Genomic DNA, 23,580 nt, shown 5'->3' with positions numbered 1-23,580 from the left:
AGTGGTGGGTTGTGTGCTCATGCTAGCTTGGGGACAGGTAGGGAGTATCGGGAAGGAGAGGGGGACCTGAGAAGCCCCTTGTCTGCCCAGCCCCGCCTCCCTCTGCCCTCTGGCTGCCCTGCACTCTCAAGGACTTCCTCAGTCCAGGTCCCCAGTGTCCTGTTTGCTGAGACAGGGAGAACCCCTTCGTGACCCTTTCCCCAGCCCCCATCCATTGCGGCCCCCTCCTCAGGGTGTCTCAGATTCTCTGACTTGGGTTTCAGGAGGCACAATAGTCACATTCTGCAGCTCTGATTGCTGCAGGCTGGGCCTCTGGCTCTCCTTGAGATTGGGTTTCCTGTGCCCTGGACACTCCGGAATCACAGAGCGGGGGGAGGCAGATGAGACGCAGCACTGGAATCACACCCCTGCCTGCTTCTGGACCCACACTCTGCGTAGTTGAGGTGTTCCTTTCTGTGGCTCTGGGTGTTCCATCTTATTCCACCTTTTCTTGACACTAAGAAGGGGCTGCTGGCATGTGCAGGTGACATGTGTGGCTGAGAGTATAACAAGCGTGCTCATCTGAGTGTGTCCACACGCCTAGGTACGCTCTTGGCGTATAGCTGAGGCCGGTCTGTACACCCCTCCTGGCCCCTAAAGAATATGTTGGGTGAAGTCCATGGAGGCAGCTGGCCAGCGAGCTACACGCAGCTGCCCCCTTGCAGAATGAGCTTGTTTCGCGTGGGAGCCATGGAGTGTTGGCTATAGTGAGCAGGAATTCCTCCCTCACTTGCTAGGAGCCATAAATACATCCTTGTCTGTGGTTGGGGATATATATATACACACATATACATCAGGGTTCTGGGCAATGAGAGCTGGGTTCTAGCTATGAGAGCCTGCCCTCCAGAGCTCTGCTTAAGAGGCAGTCTTCTCAAACACACACATGCACGTGTGTGCGAGCAGGCAGAAGTGAGGAAGAAAGGGACCTGCAAGGAAGTACAGGGGCAGAGAGAGTGACAGAGGGTGGGGACCAAAGAAAGCTCAGAGATGGAGTTCAGAAAGAAAAGCCAGAAACACAGTCAAGGCTCAGGGCCTGAGAGGGCGGAGCTAACGTGAGGTTACAAGGGCAGCTTTACAGGACGCTTTTTGTCTATCCCAGAGACATTAAGGAGCATGTGGAAAGGGAGGGGCCCATGCTGCCCACTGCCAGTTACATGTTGTCCAACACCTACAGTCTCTAAGCTGTTACGGCAGGGGATGACCTATGGTGTAGGACTAGAGAGCAGGTAAGAATTTGCCGTCGAGGTCCGTCTGTGGAACCCACTTGGGCCCATGCCCAGTCAGTCCAAATTTGTCACCTCACCTGCCCCTTCACAGCCCTGCCTTCCAGAAACCCTGCAGAGTAGCTAGGACTAGCAGGAGCTGTGTCTGCCTCAGAGACATGCCTTGTCTGAGCAGCCTCAGAAAAGGATGAGGGCCGTGCACCCGTATGTCACCAGTGGCCTGACCCAAACCACCCAACAGTGCTGAGAATGAACCGTGGGCTCTGAGATCTCTCTCCAAACCTGGCCCAGGTGGGCAGGGCCCGAGCTACCTGCCCATCCAGGGCATCCATCAAACATGGGCAGGGCCCAAGCTACCTGCCCATCCAGGGCATCCATCAAACATGGGCAGGGCTTGGTTTTCAGGTATTTGCATTCGGAGGGCAGAGTGGGAGACACGTTAGAGCCTGGAGGAAAGTTTTGTTCTTCAACTCCAAGACTTAGAAGACTATTGAATTGTCTTGGGTCGGGTCCAGGGAAGGTGGTGGCGAACCCTTTGTCCTGGTTCCTTTTCTGAAGGAAGTGGTAGCAGCCCCAGGCTCTGTAAAGTGGGTGCAGGGAGGAGCTTTTTTTTTTCTTTTCCCAGCCTGGGCCAGACTGCCCTGACACTGGGGTGGGAGCTGTCGTCCTCGCTTCCACGGCAGGCAGGATGAGGGGATGAAGCAAGAAAAGCCCCCAGGGGATGTGGCCGTAGCAAACTGGGGAACCGGTGACAGGGTCCAGTGTGGGCTGGGCAGGACGGGATAAGAGATGAAGCGGCACCTGCCTGCCTTGTATGAGCCAGTACCATCCCTGTCCCTCTGCTGTTCCACAGGCCACCAGCTGGCCCATTGTCCCCAGCGAGAAAGCAGACACTGGAGGGGGTTCTGTGTGGGCAGGAGCTCACTAATGTCTACCCACTGGTGATGGGCCAGGGAAAGGAGGGAGAAGGGAGGTGGCTGAGGGAAAAGGTGGACAAGGCAAGGCCAGAGTCGGAGAGGCCACCTCCACCTCCAGAGCAGAGAACTCAGCCCCCACTGCACCGCCTCAGGTCCCCTCCTGTGCTTTTGGCAGTGGTGGGCAGTGTGCAAGGCCTGTGAACAGGAGATAAAGAGTTCAGGCTGAGTATTTTTTCTCACTAACCGTGGATTTGTGTGTTTGTTCAGCTGGTGGCTCTGATAAGCCCCATTCTGCCAGATAAAAGCCAAGCAGCTATGAGGCGGGGCCAGGGGAGGGGTTGTCGTAAAGGGGCCTTCCTCCTCTCCTTCTGAATCCCGGGTTATAACCTCCCCCAGGGGTCCCAAGCAGAGGAGGGTCGAGGTGCCTGGACACTGTGGCATGCTGCCCTGGGCCCAGCTGCTGGTCCCTAGGGGTGTCCAGAACAGGCACAGACCTTGTTTCAGGGCATCCCAGAGAGGCCACCACATGGGAAGGCTGGCCTCTGGTTCCCATCTCTGGATGGGAGGATGTCCTTTGGCTGGCCCCAGAGTCTGACCACTGAGGACCCAGTGACCTGTTGGATTCCCTGCCAACCCCCATCTCGTTTCTGCTCAGGATGTGTTCTGAGCTGACAGGGTATTAACATCCCTTACTTTCGAAATACTCTTAGCCCTGTTGGGCAGGGGTCCATTCTCACTGAAGCGTTAGGAGCTTGGGCCTAGACATGGTAGTTCAGGGCATCCGCTGCCTTTCAGCAAAGCTACAGTGTTGCCAGGGTACCAGCCTCATCCTCCCTGCCCTTTGGCTGAGGTTGGTACAGATGTACCGGACCCTTGCTGCAGCTGCTGCCCTCGACATAGGACTGGCTCCTCTGCCTGTGAGCCTAGGTCCAGACTTCAGTGTTTCTGCCTTTTGTCCTGGAGCTGGGCTGAGCTTGTTGGGGGCTGGTGGTGGCGGCATTGTGGCAATGCTGGCTAGGGCCGCCAGCCATAAGATGGCTGCCAAGGTCTAAGATGGCTGCCAGCAGCGCCCAGAGCCACGCCTGGTGGCGCGTGGCAGCCGGCCTCCTCCTCCCCAGCCTCTCCTGCTTGCCCCTTTAATATGAACTAATGGTAATAGCAGCAGCACCCTTTGGGGAAGCGTCCTGGTTTAAAAGGATTTCCTGTCTACCGCGCTCTCCCGGAGCCCCATCGTCTCTGCCGAAGTCACTGGCGCACCTCCATCTCTTTGTCACGTTCTCTGCTCGTTCTGTCCCTTGGCTGGGTCTGTGCACACCCACACGCGTGCGCACGTGCGAACACACACACACACACACACACACACACACACACACACACACACGGGCACGCAGAGCTCTCCCTCTCTACCTGGCCTTTTGCAGTGGGCCAGTTGCACTCCTGTGAGGTGGACGCTGAGCCCCTTCACACTGACCCAGGCCTGGAGGTCTTCGGGGCTGTGCTGGTCCCAGGATGGGTGGGCTCCACAGCACTCAACAGGGCAGCAGAGCATGCGCCATGTGTCCTGTGATGGACTCTGCATGCCAGTCTTGAGGCTGTGCCCTTCTTCAGCTGCATATTGAGGCAGCCTCACAGTGGGGTTTCAGGAAGGCCCTAGCATAGGTCACCTGCCACCGAGACCCCTTGGCTTCTGCTTGGACTGGATTGAACTTGAATCAAACCCAGGGATCCAGACAGTGAGAGGGAAATCTATATTGTGTGATACCAGGGCGACATCTCAAGATACAGTCAGTGGTTGGAGGAGTCCCTAGGCCCCCTCCATAGCAGGGAATGCCAAGAAAAGAGGTGACCCACCGTGGCATGGAGAAGGGTACACCTCAGATCGGAGAGGGAGGTTTGCAAGCATGACCTCCACTCTCTTAATTCATAGCAAGATTTACTATTACTCTTTGGAATTAGAAACTATTGAAGGACTGGGGCTGTAACTCAGTGGCAGAGCTCTGTCCTTGCATGCACGAGGCCCTAAGTTCGATCCATAGTACTGCCGAGAGAGAGAGAGAGAGAGAGAGAGAGAGAGAGAGAGAGAGAGAGAGAGAGAGAAAGAGAGAACTGAACACGATGAAAAAAAAAAAAAAAGGATAGCAGGCCCCCAAATGTGACAGCCTCCTACCCGTCATACCGTGAAGGAGCCCAGGAGTCTGGCCGGTGCTCCCAGCCACAGATGTACAGGGCCTTGGCTCTTAGAGCAAGGCCCATCAAATCCTCCTGGGAGACAGCAGGAGACACATTGAGCTGTGGGTGAATTTGGGGTGGCTGGGTCACTATGAAGAGCCCAGCAAAGCCTTGGCCAGAACCAGGGCACAGTGTCAGACGCCACCTCTGTGGTCCTTGTGAATAGCCGAGTCTTCACCAAGCACCCTGCAACCTACCCCAGCACCCCACCCTCTCACCAGCTGTCGTGCCTAGGCAGGCATTCTGGAGGTCCCCATCTTGCCCCTGGCACACACAAAGCTTTGGAGGACCTGGGGGGTGAGACTGGGGGGCTTTCTCAGGCTCTGCAAAATATTCACACACACACACTCCACCCTGCCCCAGCCCTCTGTGAGCTTCCACCACACAATAGGCCCTTGTCTCAGGGCTCCCTCTGAGCAGCTGTGGCAATGGGGTATGAGACAACCCAGACAGGCTGGCACAGAATGGGTGGCAGCAGGACACACCTCCCCCTCTGGGTTGCCAGGCATTGCTTGTAAGCATAAAGGTGAGATGGAGGGGGCATGCCCACAGGAGCAGCATTCATTAATGAACTTAGGGATGGGAATACCCCTCTGGGAGAGGGAGGGCCCTGGGGGTCTGCCTTGTTATGGACAATACCCATCACTGGCTTCTTCCCTTGCTGCCCTCCTGACTTCTGATTCTTGATCAGGACTGCCTAACCATGGCCACTCTGTCCCTCAGGGCTCATTGAACAGTTTCTGGAGGTAGTTTGGGTTGTCACAACTAAGATGCTATTGGCATCTTGTGGGTAGAGGCCAGAGATGCCACACCGTACACCCTGACCAGGATGCCCCTCCCCCGCCTCAGTGACCAATCCAGCCCAAATGTTGGGAGCAAAGTACACACTGTCTTCCCCCTCTCCTATTTCCCTGGGCTAGCCTTGGAGCCTGGGTGAAGGGGTCTGTTGCCTGGGATGGGTGCCCAAGGCTGGAGGGTGGGTACTTGGCTAGCGGTTGTATGAAACTTTGTTCCTGATTCTTTCTCCTTTTGTTTCTCCTGCAGAATCCGGACAATCAGATAGTTCAAACCAGCAAGGAGATGCGGACATCAAACCACTGCCCAACGGTCAGTGCCCCACCCCGCTCTCCTTCATCCAAGGAGGGCGGTGTCCCCTGGTGTATGCCCCTTTTGGGGCTGATGGAAAAACCCTTGAGGGGTGGAGCCAAGCAGGGAAGAACTTTGGGGAAATGGATAGGCACCCCGTCCTGATCTGGCTCCACTCACCAGCCACTTTCTTTCTTTAGGGCACTTAAGTTTCCAGGACTGCTTTGTGACTTCCGGGGTCTGGAACGTGACAGAGCTGGTGAGAGTATCACAGAGTAAGTTGTGTCCTGTCAGGGCCAGGGACCAGGACTGGGGTGCAGAGGTGGTTTTCAGATTTCACAGGGTTATATTGATGATATCGCAGGGACTCTTTGCCCATTTGGCCCTGAGCTGGGAAGAGCAGTTGTCCAGAGAATCCTGTCTTTAACCCCTGCTGTGGGGGCAGGAACCCACAACCAATGGCTCTTCCCTTACAGCCCACCTAGGAAATCCCACCCAGGAACGGGTTCTTCCCAGCAGCCTAGACATCACAGTGAGCTCTTCCTGGGCTTCTGGGAAGCGGTTCATGGCAACAGAGCTGGCCCTGGGGTCTACAACAGCATCTTCCAACCTCACCGACCTCTCTCTCTTCCCAGCTCCTGTTGCAACTGCCTCAGGGCCCAACTTCTCACTGGCAGACCTGGAGAGCCCCAGTTACTACAACATAAACCAAGTGACCCTGGGACGGCGGTCCATCACCTCCCCTCCTTCCACCAGGTAAGCCAGGACAGTGGCCTCCTCACCTTCCCAACCACCTCCCACGGCTTCAGCAGCTCTGCTTCCTGGGCTACAGTCCTTCAGGGTGTCGCCATGCTCAGGCACCCATGGAGCCTCCTGCTTTATGCTGTCGTGAAGCCCTTGATCGTGGGACATAACCCACAAGGCATGGCTGTGCCTGGGAGTGAGGCTGAGAGAAGTCCTGTCTTGTGGGGATGGCATTTGAGCCCAGACAGAGCTGGGGGGGGGGTCCACCTGGACACTCTGGGCAGCTTCCCTCTCAGTGGGACTTGGACAGGTTGTCAGGATTATCCCCACCGAGGACTTTAGAGATTAGAAGACTTTTGGGCTCTTTAAGGGGGTTGGGGACCACTGGAGGGCGTGTGAGGCAGAGTGGACAGCTGTGAGACCACTGGATGGAACAAAGGAATGTCTGGACAGATAGGGCAGTTTGCAGAAAGAGAGATCTGCCTGGGAAAAAGAAATCCCAAGGTCTGAGCCAGAGTTCAGCAAGGGAAGGTTGAGTTTTTTTCTTTTTTTTCTTTTTTTTTTTTTTTCTTTTTTTTTTTTTGGTTTTTCAAGACAGGGTTTCTCTGTGTAGCTTTGCGCCTTTCCTGGAACTCACTTGGTAGCCCAGGCTGGCCTCGAACTCACAGAGATCCACCTGGCTCTGCCTCCCGAGTGCTGGGATTAAAGGCGTGCGCCACCACTGCCCGGCATTTTTTTTTCTTTTTTAACTGGAACATTTTTGTTTACCATGTAGCTTTCTCTTTTGAATTTTTTAAGTTGTTTGGTTAGTTGGTTTTTTGAGACAGGGTTTCTCTGTGTAGCCCTGGTTGTCCTGGAACTCACTCTGTAGACCAGGCTGGCTCACCTGCCTCTGCCTCCTGAGCGCTGGGACTAAAGGCGTGCACGACCGTGCCTGGTATGAGTATGTGGCCAAAGGCTCTGGAGCTGGAGTTACAGCTCCCTGACATGAATGCCAGCCCTCAAACTCGGTTCTCTGAAAGAGCAATAAATACATGCTCGTGACCACCGAGCCCACGCTCCAGCTGTGGTGTCCGTTTGTTTTTAATCTCGCATTAGAATATTTGTTATTTATTTATTTATTTATTTATTTATTTATTTATTTATTTATTGAGACAAGTTCAACCAGCTGGTCTGGAATTCACTGAAATCCTCCTGTGTCAGCCTTCTGAGTACTAGGTTGGCAGATGGGAGCCACCACTGTTGGCTTACAATTTAATGATTAAGTTTCACGGCACAACTGAGAGCTGATGGGAAATCGTGGCTGGGACATAGCAGGCAGACGAAGGTTTTGTCTGTTCTTAGATGGGCTCTCAGTGATCTCCTGGTAACCTGAGGGAGCGCGGGTCTGGAGATGCTGCCCTCCAGGAACTGGAGTGCTTCTGTAGGCTGGCACAGCGAACAATACCCGGGCCTCAGCACCTGGCGGCTGCTTGGAACTTTGGCCCACCTGACTCTGTTCTTCCTCAGCACCACCAAGCGCCCCAAGTCCATCGATGACAGCGAGATGGAGAGCCCAGTTGATGATGTGTTCTACCCTGGGACAGGCCGCTCCCCAGCAGCTGGTAGCAGCCAGTCTAGTGGATGGCCCAATGACGTGGATGCAGGTATGGAGATGGCAGTCACAGCGTGGCAGCCTGTGCTACAATGTGGCCTCTTCTGTCAGGTGGCAGACCATGCTGAAGGAGGAGAGTGGGGTGAGGAGCTGAGCCTCCCAAGTTGGTAGCTAGCTTGTGGGCATGGTCGGTAGAGCAGATGGCTACCAAGCCTATAATGCCATTTATTAAAGGCATGGCCTCATTTTCATAGACCTCTTGCCTCTAGAGACCCACCCAGCCTTGAGGTTCCCAGCTGGGCCCACGGTTGCATTTGAGGCCCCCTGGCTTTCTGAGGCGGGGGTTGCCCTTGTGTTAGAAGGTGTTCAGCAGTATTCCTGGGTCCACCACTAGATGCCAGTAGCAAACATCTACCCCTTCTTTAGGCGGTTGTTTTTGTTTTGAGGCAGGGCCTAGCTGTATAACAGCCAGGCTGGCCTCAAACTCTGAGCACCCTTACCCACCTCCTGCGTGTTGGGGCTGCATGCTGCGTCGCTGCATCCGGCCACCCTGTTTGGACGACTATAAATGTCCCCAGACATTGCCAGATGCCCTCAGGAAGACAGATTTGAGGTGGCAAACCCTGGCCTTGGGGCCCAGCTTTACAAAGAAGCTCAGAACTGAGGGTGGAAGGCCAGAACTGTCTTGGGAAGCTAGCAAAGAGCAGAGATTCTGAAGGGCCCCGAGGAAGCCACCCAGACCTTCCCAGTCCTCGCCGAGCTGGCTTCCTGTGGAGTCCAGCCATGGGCCGCTCCAATGCAGGCTGATGGTGTGGGAGCCCAGCAGCCCAGAAGGAAGGCTGTGCACACCAGAGGCTGTGGTGCCCTTGAGGCCTTGGCAAGCGCAGACCTGCTTTTGCACAGTGTGCGTAGAACGTGCCTGCTCGAGATTGAGCTGAGGACACTGGATGGGGCTGGGCCTGGGATTCATTGTTTGAGCCACAGTCTGATCTGATGGCTACTTGTCTGGTGGAGACCCTGCTGAGGGACCCTGGCTTTGACTCTGGTTCCTGTGCAAAGACAGCAGAGCTTACCTCCTGGGCTTGGGCTGAAGGAATGGACTTGGCACTCTCTAGAGCACCAGAGGAGACTGTGCTTTGTGGAAAGGCACCCAGCATGACTTGGAGGTCCTGCTCAGGGCTTCCCTGTGGCAGACAGGACCTGGGCCAGTGTGACCTACACACTCTCCTAGGGGACTCTCTGAAGGTGGATAGAGAGGGAGTTGGGAGGCTGGACATTGCTATATCCCAGATCCTGGCCTTGGGCAGGTGACATCTTCTGCAGGGACTGCTGCTAGGGTGCCTTGATGACCTGCTGACAGCCAGTGACTGTCCGTGTCCCCAAGAGCCTCCTCGCCAGGCTTCTGCAGTCTTTCCCCTCTGTCTGCTCCACGGCCTGCCGTCTCTGTTGCTTCTGGCGGTCCTGCCATGCACGGTGCCCCCAGGATCCCTTACCCCAACTCGTCGTTCGTTCCCTGGGCTGCGACAAATCGCCAATTAAGCAGCCCAGCTGCAGGATGGGAACAGCTGGGTAGGCGCTGTGCAGCAGCGGGGACAGCTGTGCACAGCTGGTGGAGCACTCCCCCCTCCTCACCATGCCAGCTATCAGGTGGCACACAGCTGCTGCCAGATAACACCTCTGCTGGTCGCTGGGAGCTCGCCCCACCCCCACCCCCGCCACTTCTCTGTGGTTGAAACTCTGGTTTTCTGTTCTGCGGCTCCCCGTTCCCATCAAAACCAACAAGATTTATCCCTCAAAGATGGCAGCTCAACATTTACCTCACCTCCACCTTGCCTGGTCAGCCTGGGCATGGCCTCGAAACTCAGCCCAGGACAAGAGATACCAAAAGAATGTGTCCCTGGGAACCCTGCCTGTCAGCCTGTTACTGGATGCTGTGCACACTGGGCAGGGATGGCATTGGCTTGCAATCTCTGACTCTCAGACGCAAAGCCCAAACACGGTCTTTTTGTGCCCCTGTGTCTGGCTGGATGCCACCCTTGCCTTTGGCACCAGGGCAGAGAAGAACCCCACTCTCTGAGCCCTGTGGTCTGGGCAGTCCTTGCCCTCTGGCTCGGCTCCTGTCTTTGTTCTCTTGTTGGATGTTGTACCCTCCGGAGGGCCCCTAACTATGCGTTCCCTTTTCCTTCTCTCCAGAAAGGCAGAGCTGACTTCTGCAGGCTAGAGTATCCTAGGGCTCACATCACCTCGTCCCAGGTCCCAGCCTGTGCCTCCCACCCTGTCCCTCTGGCCCCTCTCATTGTCTACCACTCCTGGCTCACCACCTGGCTCCTGGGGGCGCCTCACGCATCCCTTCCCAGATGCTAGCCCTGCACCCCATTTTATTCCTTTATCAGCTGTCGGGGAGCAGGATGCCTTCCTTGCCACCCTTGCCCAGCATACTCTCCCGTGTTACCAGGGGCCTCATTTTCCTCTTTCAGAAGCGACCGCAGCCAGACTGCACCCCTGAGGTCAGGCCACAGAAGGAGCAGGGCAGGGCCCGAGGTGGAGGAAGGACTGCGGGGCTCTGGGGAGAGAGAGAAGGAGCGGGCTGCTTTGCTGGCTTCCCACCCCAGCCAGCTAAACCTGCGTGTTGCTGCTTCCTCCCCCCAGGCCCTGCTTCTCTAAAGAAGTCAGGAAAACTGGACTTCTGCAGCGCCCTCTCCTCTCAGGGCAGTTCCCCACGCATGGCTTTCACCCACCACCCGCTGCCTGTGCTTGCTGGAGTCAGACCAGGTGAGAGATGGAGGCGGGCTTAAGGGGACACCCTGGGAGGCAGCCACAGCAAGGGGCAGCCGGCCAGGTACAGCAGGGGCCAGGGCTCACTCTAAGTGACAGATCTGGGCTCCCTGAGTGAGGTCATGGCACAACAGTGGGGCGGCAGGGGACGGGCAACGGGCCTCTGAGAACCAGGCTTGCGCACTGGGTTCCTAGATTCCCTCGCACACGCTAACTCTGGCTGCATAAGTCTGTGTTGGGTGCATGTTTTGCACATGCTCACTGGGAGCTGCATGCAGCCTCCACCTCCCCCCACCAGCAAGTAGTTGAGCCAAATTGCTCTCCTGTGGATTGGAAAGAGCACTTCTCAGCAGTCCAAGTTCCTGGTGTCTGTCCTAGGGCAAACTGTCACCTACTCTGGGCTTCCCTGCCTTTCCCAGAAGTAAAGGGGTGGGCCAAAAGAACAAGGGCTTGCCATGGGAAGGACTGTCGTGCTGTTTTGAGGGTAGTCTCTTCAGGCCCTGAGAAGGTGCTGATCTTCCCGCGGGTGGGCCAGGTGGGAGTACCGGGAAACTGGCCCTCCCCGGCTTGCTGCGGTCCTCCCTCAGCACCCATCTGGCAGCAGAGGCTTTTGTTTGCGCACGGCCCTGTGTCTGCCGTTCCTCTCTTCTCTTCTGTAGGACACGACGGGGAGGTTTACCTCCCAGCTTCCTCCTTGGGGCCTCCTGGCTTAGAGCCCAGAGACAGCCCAGCACTGGAGTAGGGTGTGGTGGCCACGTGGTGGGGGCAGGGAGCCCGGGCCTTGTGCCGGCCGGCCCGCAGGAGGGAGGCAGGCTCCACTCTGCTGCACTCCATTTTTATGAACTCCAGTGAGAAGCCAAGTTTCCTCAGCCCCCTAATGAAACTGAGAGCAAGAGAGCTGATTGGAAACAGACGGGAGGGGAATGTGGGAAGAGCAGCAGAGGCCTGGACAGGGCGACTGAGCGCACAGTGTTGGGGCCAACACACAAAGGAGGCCTGCGGATCCCACTTACACTTGTGGAGTCGTGTGTGTGCTCGATGCCATCCTGCACAGGCAGGGCCGTTCATGCAGAGCCCCTGGAGTCATGGTATCCTGTTGTCTGCCCTTCAGGCAGGCTCACATCTAGGGCAAGTGAGGTGTTTGCCAAGGGTGCAAGAAGAAAAATGTCAGGGATGCCAAAAACTCAGTCCTCAAGATAAGTAATATATTAATGTATTATTTCTAAAAAAGGAAAACAGTTGCAAAACATAGGATGAGGCCAGCACCTGAAATCCCAGCAAATGGGAGGCTGAGGCAGGAGGATCAAGAATTTGAGGCTGTGTGACTCTGTCTCAAAAAACAAAAAAGAGCAAAGCTTATGACAAGCAGATATGGCAGAAAGCTTGACGGGCGTGTGGACCCCTAGTTCAGACCTCAGCATTGACGGAAACCGAAGGAAACCAACCAACCAAAACAAACAGCACAGACAGCAGATGAACACTCGCAGTCCAAGAGACAAGATGAGCAGGAGGGGCTCAGGGTCATAAAGTTCAGCCTGGGCTGCAAGAAACCCCATCTCCACGAACAAACAAACCAGACAAGTACCTTCCTAGCAATTTTGAACAGATAACATCCAGCCCTACACTTGTAGCATACTGCTCACCTGCCTCAACTACGTCCGCCCCCAGCTCCAGTCAAATGTTATTTATAGAAGCAAGCAGCTGGCCTTCAGGTAGTAGTCTGCCAGTTTATTTTTTTATTGCATTTCAATGGTTTTTCATTTAGATGACTGAGGGGTTTTGTGCCTGGCACAGTGCTTCTGCCCCATTCTGCCTCTTCCCCGGGATCCGCAGCCTGTCCGCTGCGGCATCTTTCTTTCCTCCGTGGTTACCCTGACAACCTTTCCTGTCTCCTGCCTCTGTGCACACAGGGAGCCCCCGGGCCACAGCGTCAGCCCTGCACTTCCCCTCCACGTCCATCATCCAGCAGTCGAGCCCGTATTTTACACACCCAACCATCCGCTACCACCACCACCACGGGCAGGACTCGTTGAAGGAGTTTGTGCAGTTTGTGTGCTCTGACGGCTCGGGTCAGGCCACTGGACAGGTGAGTCCAGAGGGCACAGGAGGCCTCATAGCCTCATAGATTTGTCTGTCCGTCTGTCCGTCTGATTGTCCTTCTGTCTGTCTAAGGGCTCATGAAGAAAGGGCCAAAAGTCAGGAGCGTACATGGAGTCGATGTAGCCCATAGACTCTACCTTGTGAACAATTTTAGTGGGTTTGGGGCCAGGGTCTGAGTACTAGGGACTGGAGAGGTAGGGCAGCTGCCCAACCCTTCCTTCAGGGGCTCCTTGCCCTTCCTGTTGACCCTTGGTTCCCAGCAGGAATGAGCCTGTAATTTGTCCAATCAGGCCTTGGACCTCCACCTTTCTAAAATCTAGGGGGTCAAGGATTTGGCAGATTGTGGACCTGAGTTTGTCTGGCTCATTACTGTTGACATTTGGGCTGTTTATTATCTGTGGTGTGAGGCTGCCCTGGACTCCACAGGAGGCATCCTCGGCCCTCACCTAACAGATGCCAGGGGGTACCTTCTCCTTCTTAGTCATGGGCATCAAATCTGTCTCCCACTCTCAGTGGGCCCCACGTGATGCTTGTGTGAAGATTCCTATGCCAGGATTCGTACCAAAGGCTCCTGCACTGTTATGGTTCTAGAGCAAAGCCCTGTGGATCAGAAGGGTTCCCTGTGGATTCCTTTTCCATGAGCCAGCCCCAGGGCCTGGTCCAAACTCAAGGTGCTCAGCAAAGGAATTATCCAGGAAGATAACTTGCCAGAGATGCTAGCAGGACATGCTCAGTCTCTAGGGGTCCCTTGAGATGGAATATGGTTGTCCAGACCTCTGGAGAGTTCTGCAGCCCAGCAGCGTGAGTGCAGGTAGCCTGGCTGTGAGAAGCCAATGGGAGGGTGTTCAAAGAGGTTAGAAAGCAAGTTGGGAGAGGTGTTCTGGAAGTCCACACCAGAGGCGGTTCAGGGGGAGCAGCAGCGGCCCTCTGTTGTTCAGCGGGTAGGGTGCCTCGATGTGCTCTGGGAAGAATGGGCGTTTGCTGGTTCTGGAGTACATGGGCTGGGCTCTCTGTCCGTCCTGGGTCTGGTCCTCTTTGCTCTGGCTTGCTCCCACCCCGCCCATCTGCTGTCCTCATCCTCCTACTTTATCCCACAAGGGCTTCTCTTGCGATTCTCCAGTTCCTTAGCACACTGGTGACCTTCCCGCCTCTGAATAAACGCTGCCTATCTTAGGGGAATGGAAGGGTAGAACTGACCCTGATTGCCACTTCAGAGATAGAGCAGACTCCAGAGGGATGCTGCCTAGTCTGCCTTTTCACCTCAGAGGCAGCCAGGCTTGGAGACATCTCTCACCACAGGACCCTGAAGAAAGAATCAGTTGGCCTCTGCCTCCTGCGGGCTGGGTTCCGAGCCTCACCTGTGACCTAACGTGTAACATGGAACATTCACTTGGCCTAGAGTTATTTTCTCAAGACAGGTACTTATTCCCTGAGACTGCAGACAGATGTAAGTAGACACTTCGCTGAGTGTAACTAACCACGGGGAGTAGGGAATCCTCTTAAGGTTTCCTGTGTGAGCTGCAACTGAGAGAAAGGCTGTGCTGCAGGGGCCCACGGGGCTTCTGAAGAGAGACCACTCATGCTGGAGAAGAGGCTGTGCTGGGCCCCCCTGGCCACCGTAGAGCGGCAGACCCCAGACTTAGTGTATATAAAGAGTCACTCAGAGGCCTCAGCCTTCGGCTTGTTCCAGCAAAGGTGGAGCCTAAGAACCCAAGTGTCTACCAAGATCCTGCTCCTGGACTGCGGCCAGAGCACCCACTTTAAGAACCACCGACCTGGAGTCTGGAGGAACACCCCACTAAGCACCTCAAGAATCCCAGATTACAGACCAGCTTTTCAGCCATAGAGGGGAAATTACAGATATTACAGATATTACAGAGGGCTCCCAGGCACCCTCATATTTCATCCTTCTACCCCAGTCTAGGGCACTTGTTTTGAGGGTCACAGGGAGAGAGCACTTAGGGGGGCACAAAGGGCAGGAGGAAGGGTTCTGACCAGCAGTGTCTCCGAGCTAGAGAAGGGACAGCCAAAGGGGCGTGGTGAAGCTGTGGGCCCGCTGGGGATAATGACTCAGGGAGGCAGTGATATGCTGGGCCAGTTCATAGACTCCTTTTGGTCCCGCCTCAGCTCCTAAGGTAATGCAGAGCCACAGACTTTGATATTTTAATACCTTGACTTGTATCCCAGCCAAAGCTCTGATGCCCCAGGCCTGATGAAAGCTGTGACTGGCCCCATCAGGTGGGGTTCCTTTTAGACACTCTTGCAGGAGACAGGCCGTGGAGGAGGCAGAGGCCTCCATGCTGTGTCGTAGCTGCCCAGAACTCAGAGGGAAGCCATGAGGCTGTGGTCTGTGGGACTGCTCCATTTCCTGTCTGAGGGAAACATGGGATGGGAGCCAGACAGACCATAGACATGAGGAGAGAGGCTCTCACTGACATCCCTGCAGAGCTGGAAAACTTGCTCTTTGGTCCTAATGCTGCCTAGAACCAAAGAGTCACTCTCTAAAAGGGTACCTAGCACAGAAGACTCCAGTCCGGGTCACAGATAGGGATGCTGGGCAGCCGTGGGTTTCTTTAGCCAGATGCTTCTGAACTATCGTCCTGAGGGTGTGCAGGGTGGTAGAAGAAGCCATGTAGGGAATAGTGTGTCAGATCTGATAGGTCATTAGGGATAAAGGCTGGTGAGCTCTGGGTCAGGTGTGGCCGGAGTGGAGGTAGGCATGGCAGTGCACACCTGTAATCCCATCATTGGGGAGGTGGAGGCAGGAGGATCAGATGTTGTAAAGTACTTACCACACAAGTTTGATGACCTAAGTTTGACCCCTGGAACCCACATGACGACAGAAGGAGTCGAACTGCAGGACAGTGCGGTCCTGCTTAGGCTGGAGGACTTGAGTGCTCCATGAGTCTGCTGACATGCTGGAGCTGGGGGACAGCTGCTCCCATGACTCTGACGAAGGGCCAAGGGTGTCCAAGAAGTATAGGACAGTGAGAGACTAGTATGATTCAGAGTCTGGCTGGTACCTGTGTGTGTAATGCCTTCAGAGCAGGCCTCGAGGGGCACAGGAAGGAGCTTCAGGCCGGGCACTCTGTGGTGAGCAAGTCTACACTCTTACCTTGCCCTCAGCCTCAGTTTGAAAGTCCAAGGAGCTCAGAATGGGAACTACCCAGCAGAAAAGAAGGGATGTGGGGGTACAGGGGCCTTGAGTGCCCCCTGGGAAGAGTGCATCTTCTAAAACAGTGGGACATTTGCCAGAGATCTGAGCTAACTTGCACTTGGGGAAGAAGGCCCATGAGCCTGCCAAAGGTTCTTGGGTCAGACAGGTAGGGATCTGCCTCCAGGCATGGCCAGTGTAGCAGGTAACTGTGGATAAACCACTTCCCTGCACGGAACCACGGGATTCAGCTGTTGGATGGGTAGAATAAAGCTTCCTTTACCTCAGTTTCCCAGAGACAGTAAGTACTGTTAGCTGAGTGGAGGCTGAGAGCTTTCTTCCTGTGAGCTATAGGATATGGATTTGTCACTACCCACTTAATGCCAATGGCATCTTCTAGGCCTCAAAAATGTCTCTAGATGTTGCGGTGCCTTCTAGGATGGGAAGCAGAACTGTCGTTCCCTTGTGAGTAGTCGGAAGGTCAGACCCAGCATGAATACAATGTCTAGGCTATTGCCGGACACCCAGAGCACTGAGCTGAGCCACTCACTGTCAGAGCAGAGAGGCGACCCCACCCCCCACCCCTGTAGCCTCCTTATGTCGGCCAAATGAGATGAGTAAGGACAGATGGATGGCTGGAGACATCAGGTGGGTGGGCTTACCGGGTTTGTCCTCTCATAGAAGGAGGAGCACTAGCCAGGTGTAGCGGAGCATGCTTATAATTCCAGGACTCAGGATGTCGAGGCAGGAGGATTGCCAGTTTAAGGGCAGCCTGAGAGAGAAAGACCTCCCTAGGACTTGTGCCTAGTTGGCCAGAAGGGCTGAAGTTTGCTCCCTAGGAAAAGAAGAGCTGGGGCCAGACCTCCCTGCACCTGAGCTGCAGGTGGGCATTGAGGGCTTCCTCCCAAGCAGCAGGAGGCATGTTCCAGGTCTCTCCGGGGATACTGCGCCTTCCTGTGGCCGGGGAGCCTGTGGTGCGTACTTTCTCTGAATCCTTGAAGCTGACCCAGGCATGATCAGGCATGAGGCCTGGAGGAGAATGCAAGTTTGAGGCACAAAGGACAAGGAATGAACCTTGTGGCAGAATGTCCTTGGCTCCTGAGGGCGTGCGTGTGTTATCCAGGGAATCACTCTTGAAGAACCGCACAGAAGCTGGAGCCACCAATGGCGTGTTTTCCTCGCTGGCTGATCTTTATAGAAAAGGCCAGCGCCCCACTGTTCGCAGGCTCAGAACAGGATCTGCTGGAGTTAGAATGGAGGGTGAGCATCTCGGTGCTGATGGCCTCCTGGGCCAGGCTGCCCATGGGGTAGATGTTGGCAGGCCTGTGGGTCCTGGCTAGTCAGCCAGCCCAGCCAGGCCCGTGGAGGGAATGTGCCACTGGGACCTTGGAGGTGAGCTGGCTTCTCTTTCCTGCCATGAGGACAGGTCTTCCAGGAGCATGACTGTTCTAAGTGCAGTGGTGTGCATTGCTAGGTGGTTCATTTCTGTACCTAGAACATCTTGCTTAAGAATTGACGAATTAGCCGGGTATGGTTGCTCACACCTTTAAACCTAGCCCTTGGGAGGCAGAGGCAGGTGGCTCTCTGTGCTTTTGAGGCTAGTCTGGTCTACATGGTGAGTTTGAAGCCAGCCAGAGCTACACATTAAGACCCCGTCTCAAAAAAAAAAAAAAAAAAAGAAAAAGAAAGAAAGAAATGATGAACCACCCGTCGGACAAACCCCTTCTTCCCTCCCACTACTTCATAAGAGAGAGGAAAAAAAGAAAGAGACAGAAACGCCCAACAGATCAAATAGAGGCCTTACACCTCCTCCATCCTGTGCCTAGAGGAAAGGACCCTCCCTCCCACTCCTGCATCTTCCACGGGAGCGCCCGCTCTCAGGAGCAAGTGGCCGGCCGCGCAGGGGAGCGTGTGTCTGTGTGTGATGTGCCTTCATGCGTCACTCTATTTATGTTGTTCGCAGCCCAACGGTAGCGGCCAGGGCAAAGTCCCGGGGTCATTTTTGCTACCGCCGCCGCCTCCAGTGGCCAGACCTGTGCCCCTTCCTATGCCTGATTCCAAAACCACCAGCACGGCCCCAGACGGCGCCGCCTTGACTCCTCCATCACCTTGTAAGTGGACGATGAAACCGAAACCACAGCGCCCAGCATCCCTGGCCCATCTACACAGTCTCCACTGCAAAAAGAGGAGCGCCCCTCCCAACAAAGCCCCTACCCAGAGCGCCTCAGAGCCTCCCACCGGATGAGCAGGGTTGAGCCCCGGCCACGGCCTTCTGGGCCTCAGTTACGCCAGCCAGCACCCCATGAGCCCTGCCCACTGCTCCCAGCCAGGCCCAGGCCCAGGCCCCCCTGGGGGGACGGGAGGGAGAGTGCAGTGGGGCACTGGGCCGGGGGTGCTGGCGCGGGTGGGGGGGCGGGAGGCACAGCCATGCCATCTTCATGCCTGATTGCTGCTTTTGTTTTTGTTTTTTGTTGTTGTTGGTTTTTTGTTTTTTTTTTTTTTTTGATTTTTTGGTTTTGTTTTTCAATTTTTTGTTGTTTCGTTGTTCCCTTACACACACCGAAAAAAGCTAAATGTGACCACAAGGTGATGCCACTACCATCCTCTTTTTGCCTTGTGCCCCCACCTCCACCTGGCCCTTGGGCCTCTGAAGATGCAGGAGGCTGCTTTTCCAACCCTTCTTCCTCAGTTTCCCATTTGGTTTCTCGTTCTTCCTCCCCCCCCCTCTTCCCATCCTCCCTTCCCTTCTCTCCCCTCAATTCCTTTCCCAGGTTGTAAGTTCCAAGGAGAAGGGAGGGCACTGGGCCCCGGCTTACTTCATTTCTCTTTTTTCTCTCCTCCCTCTCTCTTCCTGTCTTTCCCCCTTTAAATCCAATGACAAATGTTGCCAAAGGGAAGACAAGAAAAATCTAAGTGGAGAGGTCCCAGCTAGATCCGACGTGAAGGACAGGAGAGGCGGAAGGCGGGCGGCGCGCTGTCTTGGGCTGGCACAGGGTGGGCAGGAGTCTGAGCTGGAACTGGACAGCAGTGGGTGGGAGGGTGGCCCATGTCAACGCTCCTGTCCGTTCGCGCTCTCTGTCTCTCCTTCTCGCCCCCCCACCCCCTCCATGTCATCTCCTCATTTGCATATGCCATTAGACATGATCACAGTCACTGGAGGTGGGCAGAGTGGGGGAGGGAGCCAGGCTGGAGAAGAATCTGGTGAGCGTGGCCTGGATGTGTCTGGTGTACAGCAGGAGTGAGCTGCCCAGGTGAACTGTGACACTCCATTTTCCTCTGGGGACTGCTTCCCAACTGTTAGGTTCAGCTGAATGCTCCACAAGAGCTCAGGGGTGTTGGGTTCGTTTGTCCCCTGGGGCACTGGACAGCTGCCCTCCCCCAGGTGGCTGAGCTTTGGGGCTCTGTCTGTGGCCTCTTTCTCTGTCACCTGGCCTGATGCACTGGTGGGCAGAGAGCAGCATGGCCCTCAGCCTTTCTGCCACAGCACACACCAGGCAGCCAGGCCTCGGGTTCTTTTGTGATCCCTGCTAACTCAGTCCTCCGCTGGACCCCTGTGAGTTCCTGAGCCCAAGGTGGTAAGTGGTGCAGCCCCCAGTGAGGCTGCGGGGCTGGAGAGGTGACCTGGATGAGTGGGGCCATGCCCAGACAGGCTGGTCCAGACTGCCCAGCTCCCACCTGTGCCCTCTGCAAGTAGAAAAGCCAGGGTCTCTACTGGTGAACTCAGTGTTAACCATCGTCTCAGTAGGGGGCAGAAGTAGGCCCAAGGGACTTCAGCTGCAGCCTCAAGGGCCCTTCCTCACCCCAGCCTTGATCCAGGCTGAAGCAGGAGGGTATGTGTGTGCTCCTGGTCAGTGAGCGGAAAGGCTTGCAGCCTGGCCTCCCAAACTGTAGCCCCTCACTCGTCCTTCCTGCTGCCAGCCTACCCTGCGGCACGTCTCACCTAGTCTTTCTCAGCCCCCTAGAGGGCGGTGCCCAGGAGGGCCTCATAGTCTGACCTGGTCTTCCCTCTCTCCTCACCCCCTGCTCCCACAGCATTCGCAACGACAGGCGCCTCCTCTGCCAACCGGTTTGTCAGCATCGGACCCCGGGACGGCAACTTTCTGAACATCCCACAGCAGTCTCAGGTAGGAGATGCCCCATGCAGGCAGAGCACATCTGGGGATGAGCAAAGAAGCCAGGGTCCTGGGGAGGGCTGTTCCTTGTGAGTTGCATGCCCAGGCTTCTGCCCAGCTGAGCAGCCTCCCTAGGCAGCCTCAGGCTCCCTTGCTAATCAGCTAATTGGATAATTAGCTCTGACAGCCCCAGACCTGGGAAAGGCAACCCAAGGCTAGAGACCTCTGGGCCATCCTGGTAGAGTAAAGAGGGAAGTCTGAGGCACTGACTAGGAAGGCAGTCCTGTCTCCTGGATCTCCTCCTACCCTTCCAGCCCGGGGAAGGAAGCTCAAGGAAGCCTTGGCCTTCCCTGTCTCCCTGGCACTGGGTGGGCTGGACGAAGGTGGGGGAGGGGCAAAGTACGTCTGGTGGGCTGCATGCCCAGAGACTGGCATCAAGGGCAGGGCTGGCTGCCATCCTGGAGGCCCCTCCCCTAAGTCTCCACAAGTCCCATTAGGAGGAAAGTCAGGCTGCTAGAGCCCCTGGTCTCCACTGACACCACCCCCACTCCCCCAGAAGGAGACAAGCTAAACTTGCCCTCCAGCATGAGGCCCCAGACTGCCTTGAGAATGCACGTGCACATGTACATATATAGATGTCTCTCTTGTGCCTTTATCTAGAGAGGGTGAGACTAGCAGGTAGAACCCAGGGCCCTTGGAACATAGGGAGGGCCCACCTCAGGAACAGGCCAGGGGCGGCTTTAGGGGCCAGGGCTTTCAGAAAAAGCACACAAATACTCTTCTTTTTGTACATTTTATAAAAACACTTCCTTGCCGGCTTCCTCAGCCCTGGGAAATCCACCCCTGCTCAGAGCCTCAGGGCCACCTCTGTGGGCTCCTGCCCCGCCTCTGCTGAGGCCCCAGTCCAGAGAAAGTTGGTGGATGGAAGTTTTGTGTGTGTGTGTGTGTGTGTGTGTGTGTGTGTGTGTGTGTGTTTTAAGGGTCTTTTCTTTCTTTTCCTTTAACACACACACACATTCACATACACACACACACACACACACACACACACACACACACACACAACTTAGCCAAACTTCAAACTTCAGAGCTCCCTAGTGGTGAGGAGGGGAGGAGAAGAGAACTTCAACCCCCTCCAGCCTCCCACCCCCTTCCCCCAGAGTCACGTCTGACCCGTCTGGTTTCCAGGAGCAACCAGACATGATGTAACACCCAGATGAACTTGAACTTGGGGGTGTTGAGAAGAAAAACAATGGTTCTGAGCAGGGTCTGGAGCCAGCCCCCTCTGCTCTGTGCCAGGGAGGCCGAGAAAGCCCTGCTGGCAGAAGGTGGGAGGGGGTGCCAGAGGAAGGGACAGCAGGCAGGCCTCCCCTCCCAGCTCTGGGCTGGCACGGAGCGGGGCTCCAATGCTCCCTCCCTCTCCCTGCCACCCCTGCTCTGCAGCAGCGCTGTGGCCTGCTCGCCTGCCGCTGCCGAGAAGCGCCCTCCCCTCTCCCCGTTCGCCTTCTTCACTTTCTCTGCTCACTTTACTTGGATGTTTTGAGGCCAAGTCAGAGTTTGAGGCAAGTTTGGGAAACAAATTGTCTCTCTCTTCCTCACTGCCTTATGATGCAGGTGGGGAAAGGAATCCCAGCCTGATCCAGGGCCCTTGACCAGGCAGGTGTGTCTGGGGATCATGGGGAAAAGGAAGTTAAACACCCCGGAGCAGAAGCCCTTGGGCCTGGGGGCAGGCAGGCGGCTGTAGGGGACAATCGGGAGTGGTTTCCACAGTAACCAGTGACTTTAGCTGATCCTTGGAGCACCAGATGGAGACAGAACAATAGAATGAGGAAAGAAAAGAAAATTTTAGCAATTTTATCATTCCCTAAACAGTGCTTTTTACTTAGTTTTAATCAGTTTTGGGCCTGGCTTGGGAAGCAGGGAGTGGGTAAGCAGAAAAGGCAGCCTGGCTTGACAGCAGAGCCCTGCTCCTACGACCTGTGGAGGCCCTACTAAGTGCATTCCAGGGCTGAAACCGGAGGGAGGCTTTACCCCTTGAGGAGCCCCCTCTCCTGAGACTGTAAAGCTATGTAGGACAGGAAACTTCAAGGGGCCAGTTTGGGCCTTGGTGTGGGGGCCCCGTGTCCCATGTGTCCTCCACCCCCCACACCGTGTCTGTTAGGGAAGCAGAGGAGGGTGGCTTCCCTGGCCTGGAGCAGTGGTGTAGGAGCTCATGGTAGCCATCCCTTGGGTCCCAGAGAACACCAGAGCTAGAGCTCGACTGACTGACTTCTCTCTGGGAGGACGGCCCCCCTGGTTTCCACCTCAGCTTCCCAGGCAGGCCCTTTGCCTGGCTTTTAGTCAGTGGACAAGTGAGACTTAGGGCAGCTGCTTGAGAACCCAGAGAGGGAGGCAGCTCTCCTGTGCACACCCTGCCTGACACCCACAAGCAGTCCGCATCACTGGTGGGCAGCACCTTTTACTGTGGCACTCTGAGTACCCACATGTCCAGATGTCCATCCTTTGCGCCCTCTGTTGTCCTGACCACTGGCCACATGCAGCGTTGTACATTGAAATTAACTGGAGAAAATCTTAGGGCTGGAGAGAGAGCTCTGTGGAGGAGCACTCACCTAACATTCATGATGGCCTAGGTTCAGTCTCCACACCGTATTCCACAGTGACATTTCAAGCGTCCATGCTCATAAACCATGCTGTCCGTGACTTCATTGGTCAGCACATCTAGGACTCCTTTGCCAAAGAAAATTCTAGAGGATCTTTGAAGCTCAAGCTTTATTTTTATTTGTGTGTGTGTGTGTGTGTGTGTATGTGTGTGTACACACACGAGTGTGTATAATATGCATATATGGGCTTCATTCAGTCAGTTCTCGCCTTCCACTTCTATGTAGGTTAGGGGTTGAATTCTGGTCACATGACTTGCATGCTGGGACTAAAGGAGCAAGACACTATGCTTCTCTGACTCTGTTGCTAAGTCTTGTATTTAGCACCCCCATTTCACAGGGGTGCTTATTGCAGTTCCAAACCAGAGCCCGAGGGACAGGGTCTGGCACAAGCTGATCAATATTGAAATATTAATGGTTTTGTTTTTTAGAGAGAGTTGGAACCCAGAGCCTCAAACATGCTAGGCATGGCCACACCCCCAACCCAATAATGGTGGGCTTTCTATTTCTGTTTTGTTTTTGAACCAGGACCTTTCTATGTAGTAGGCTGGCCTCAAACTTGATCCCCTTGCCACAGCCTCCTGGCTGTTGGAATTACCAGCAAGTTTCATCACACCTGGATCCAATAGTATTTTTTGTGTGTCTGATTTTTTTTTAATTTATTTATTTATTATGTATACAGTGCTCTGCTTGCATGTATCCCTGCAGGCCAGAAGAGGGCACCAGATCTCATTACAGGTGGTTGTGAGCCACCATGTGGTTGCTGGGAATTGAACTCAGGACCTCTGGAAGAGCAGTCAGTGCTCTTAACCTCTGAGCCATCTCTCCAGCCCCCGTGTCTGATTTTTGAGACAGGGTCTCGTTCTGTAGCCCAGGCTGTCCTGGAACTCACTGTGAAGGCCTGAGTGTCCTCAAATTCCCAACAATTCTCCTGCCTCAGTCTCCCAAGG

At 55.2% G+C, this 23,580-nt stretch overlaps 1 protein-coding gene across 5 annotated transcripts in view; it reads left to right on the top strand.

Moving 5' to 3' along the window:
- Positions 1–23,580, top strand: part of Nfix (nuclear factor I X) — a 96,901-nt gene that overhangs the window by 67,969 nt on the left and 5,352 nt on the right. For 2 of the 5 annotated variants that reach the window (XM_059264417.1, XM_059264418.1), the window contains exons 3-10: positions 5,453–5,515; positions 5,695–5,769; positions 6,130–6,250; positions 7,748–7,884; positions 10,482–10,604; positions 12,518–12,693; positions 17,825–17,972; positions 19,894–19,985. In XM_059264417.1, the coding sequence (XP_059120400.1) occupies positions 5,453–5,515; positions 5,695–5,769; positions 6,130–6,250; positions 7,748–7,884; positions 10,482–10,604; positions 12,518–12,693; positions 17,825–17,972; positions 19,894–19,985 (935 nt within the window). The remainder of the gene's footprint in view (positions 1–5,452; positions 5,516–5,694; positions 5,770–6,129; positions 6,251–7,747; positions 7,885–10,481; positions 10,605–12,517; positions 12,694–17,824; positions 17,973–19,893; positions 19,986–23,580) is intronic. The other 3 variants (XM_059264419.1, XM_059264420.1, XM_059264421.1) reach the window with 3 other exon arrangements.

The sequence above is a fragment of the Peromyscus eremicus genome, chromosome 5 (genome assembly GCF_949786415.1).
Source record: "Peromyscus eremicus chromosome 5, PerEre_H2_v1, whole genome shotgun sequence".
Lineage (NCBI taxonomy): Eukaryota > Metazoa > Chordata > Mammalia > Rodentia > Cricetidae > Peromyscus > Peromyscus eremicus.
Note: the sequence above shows the minus strand (reverse complement) of the source record. Positions and strands in the feature narration are given on the sequence as shown.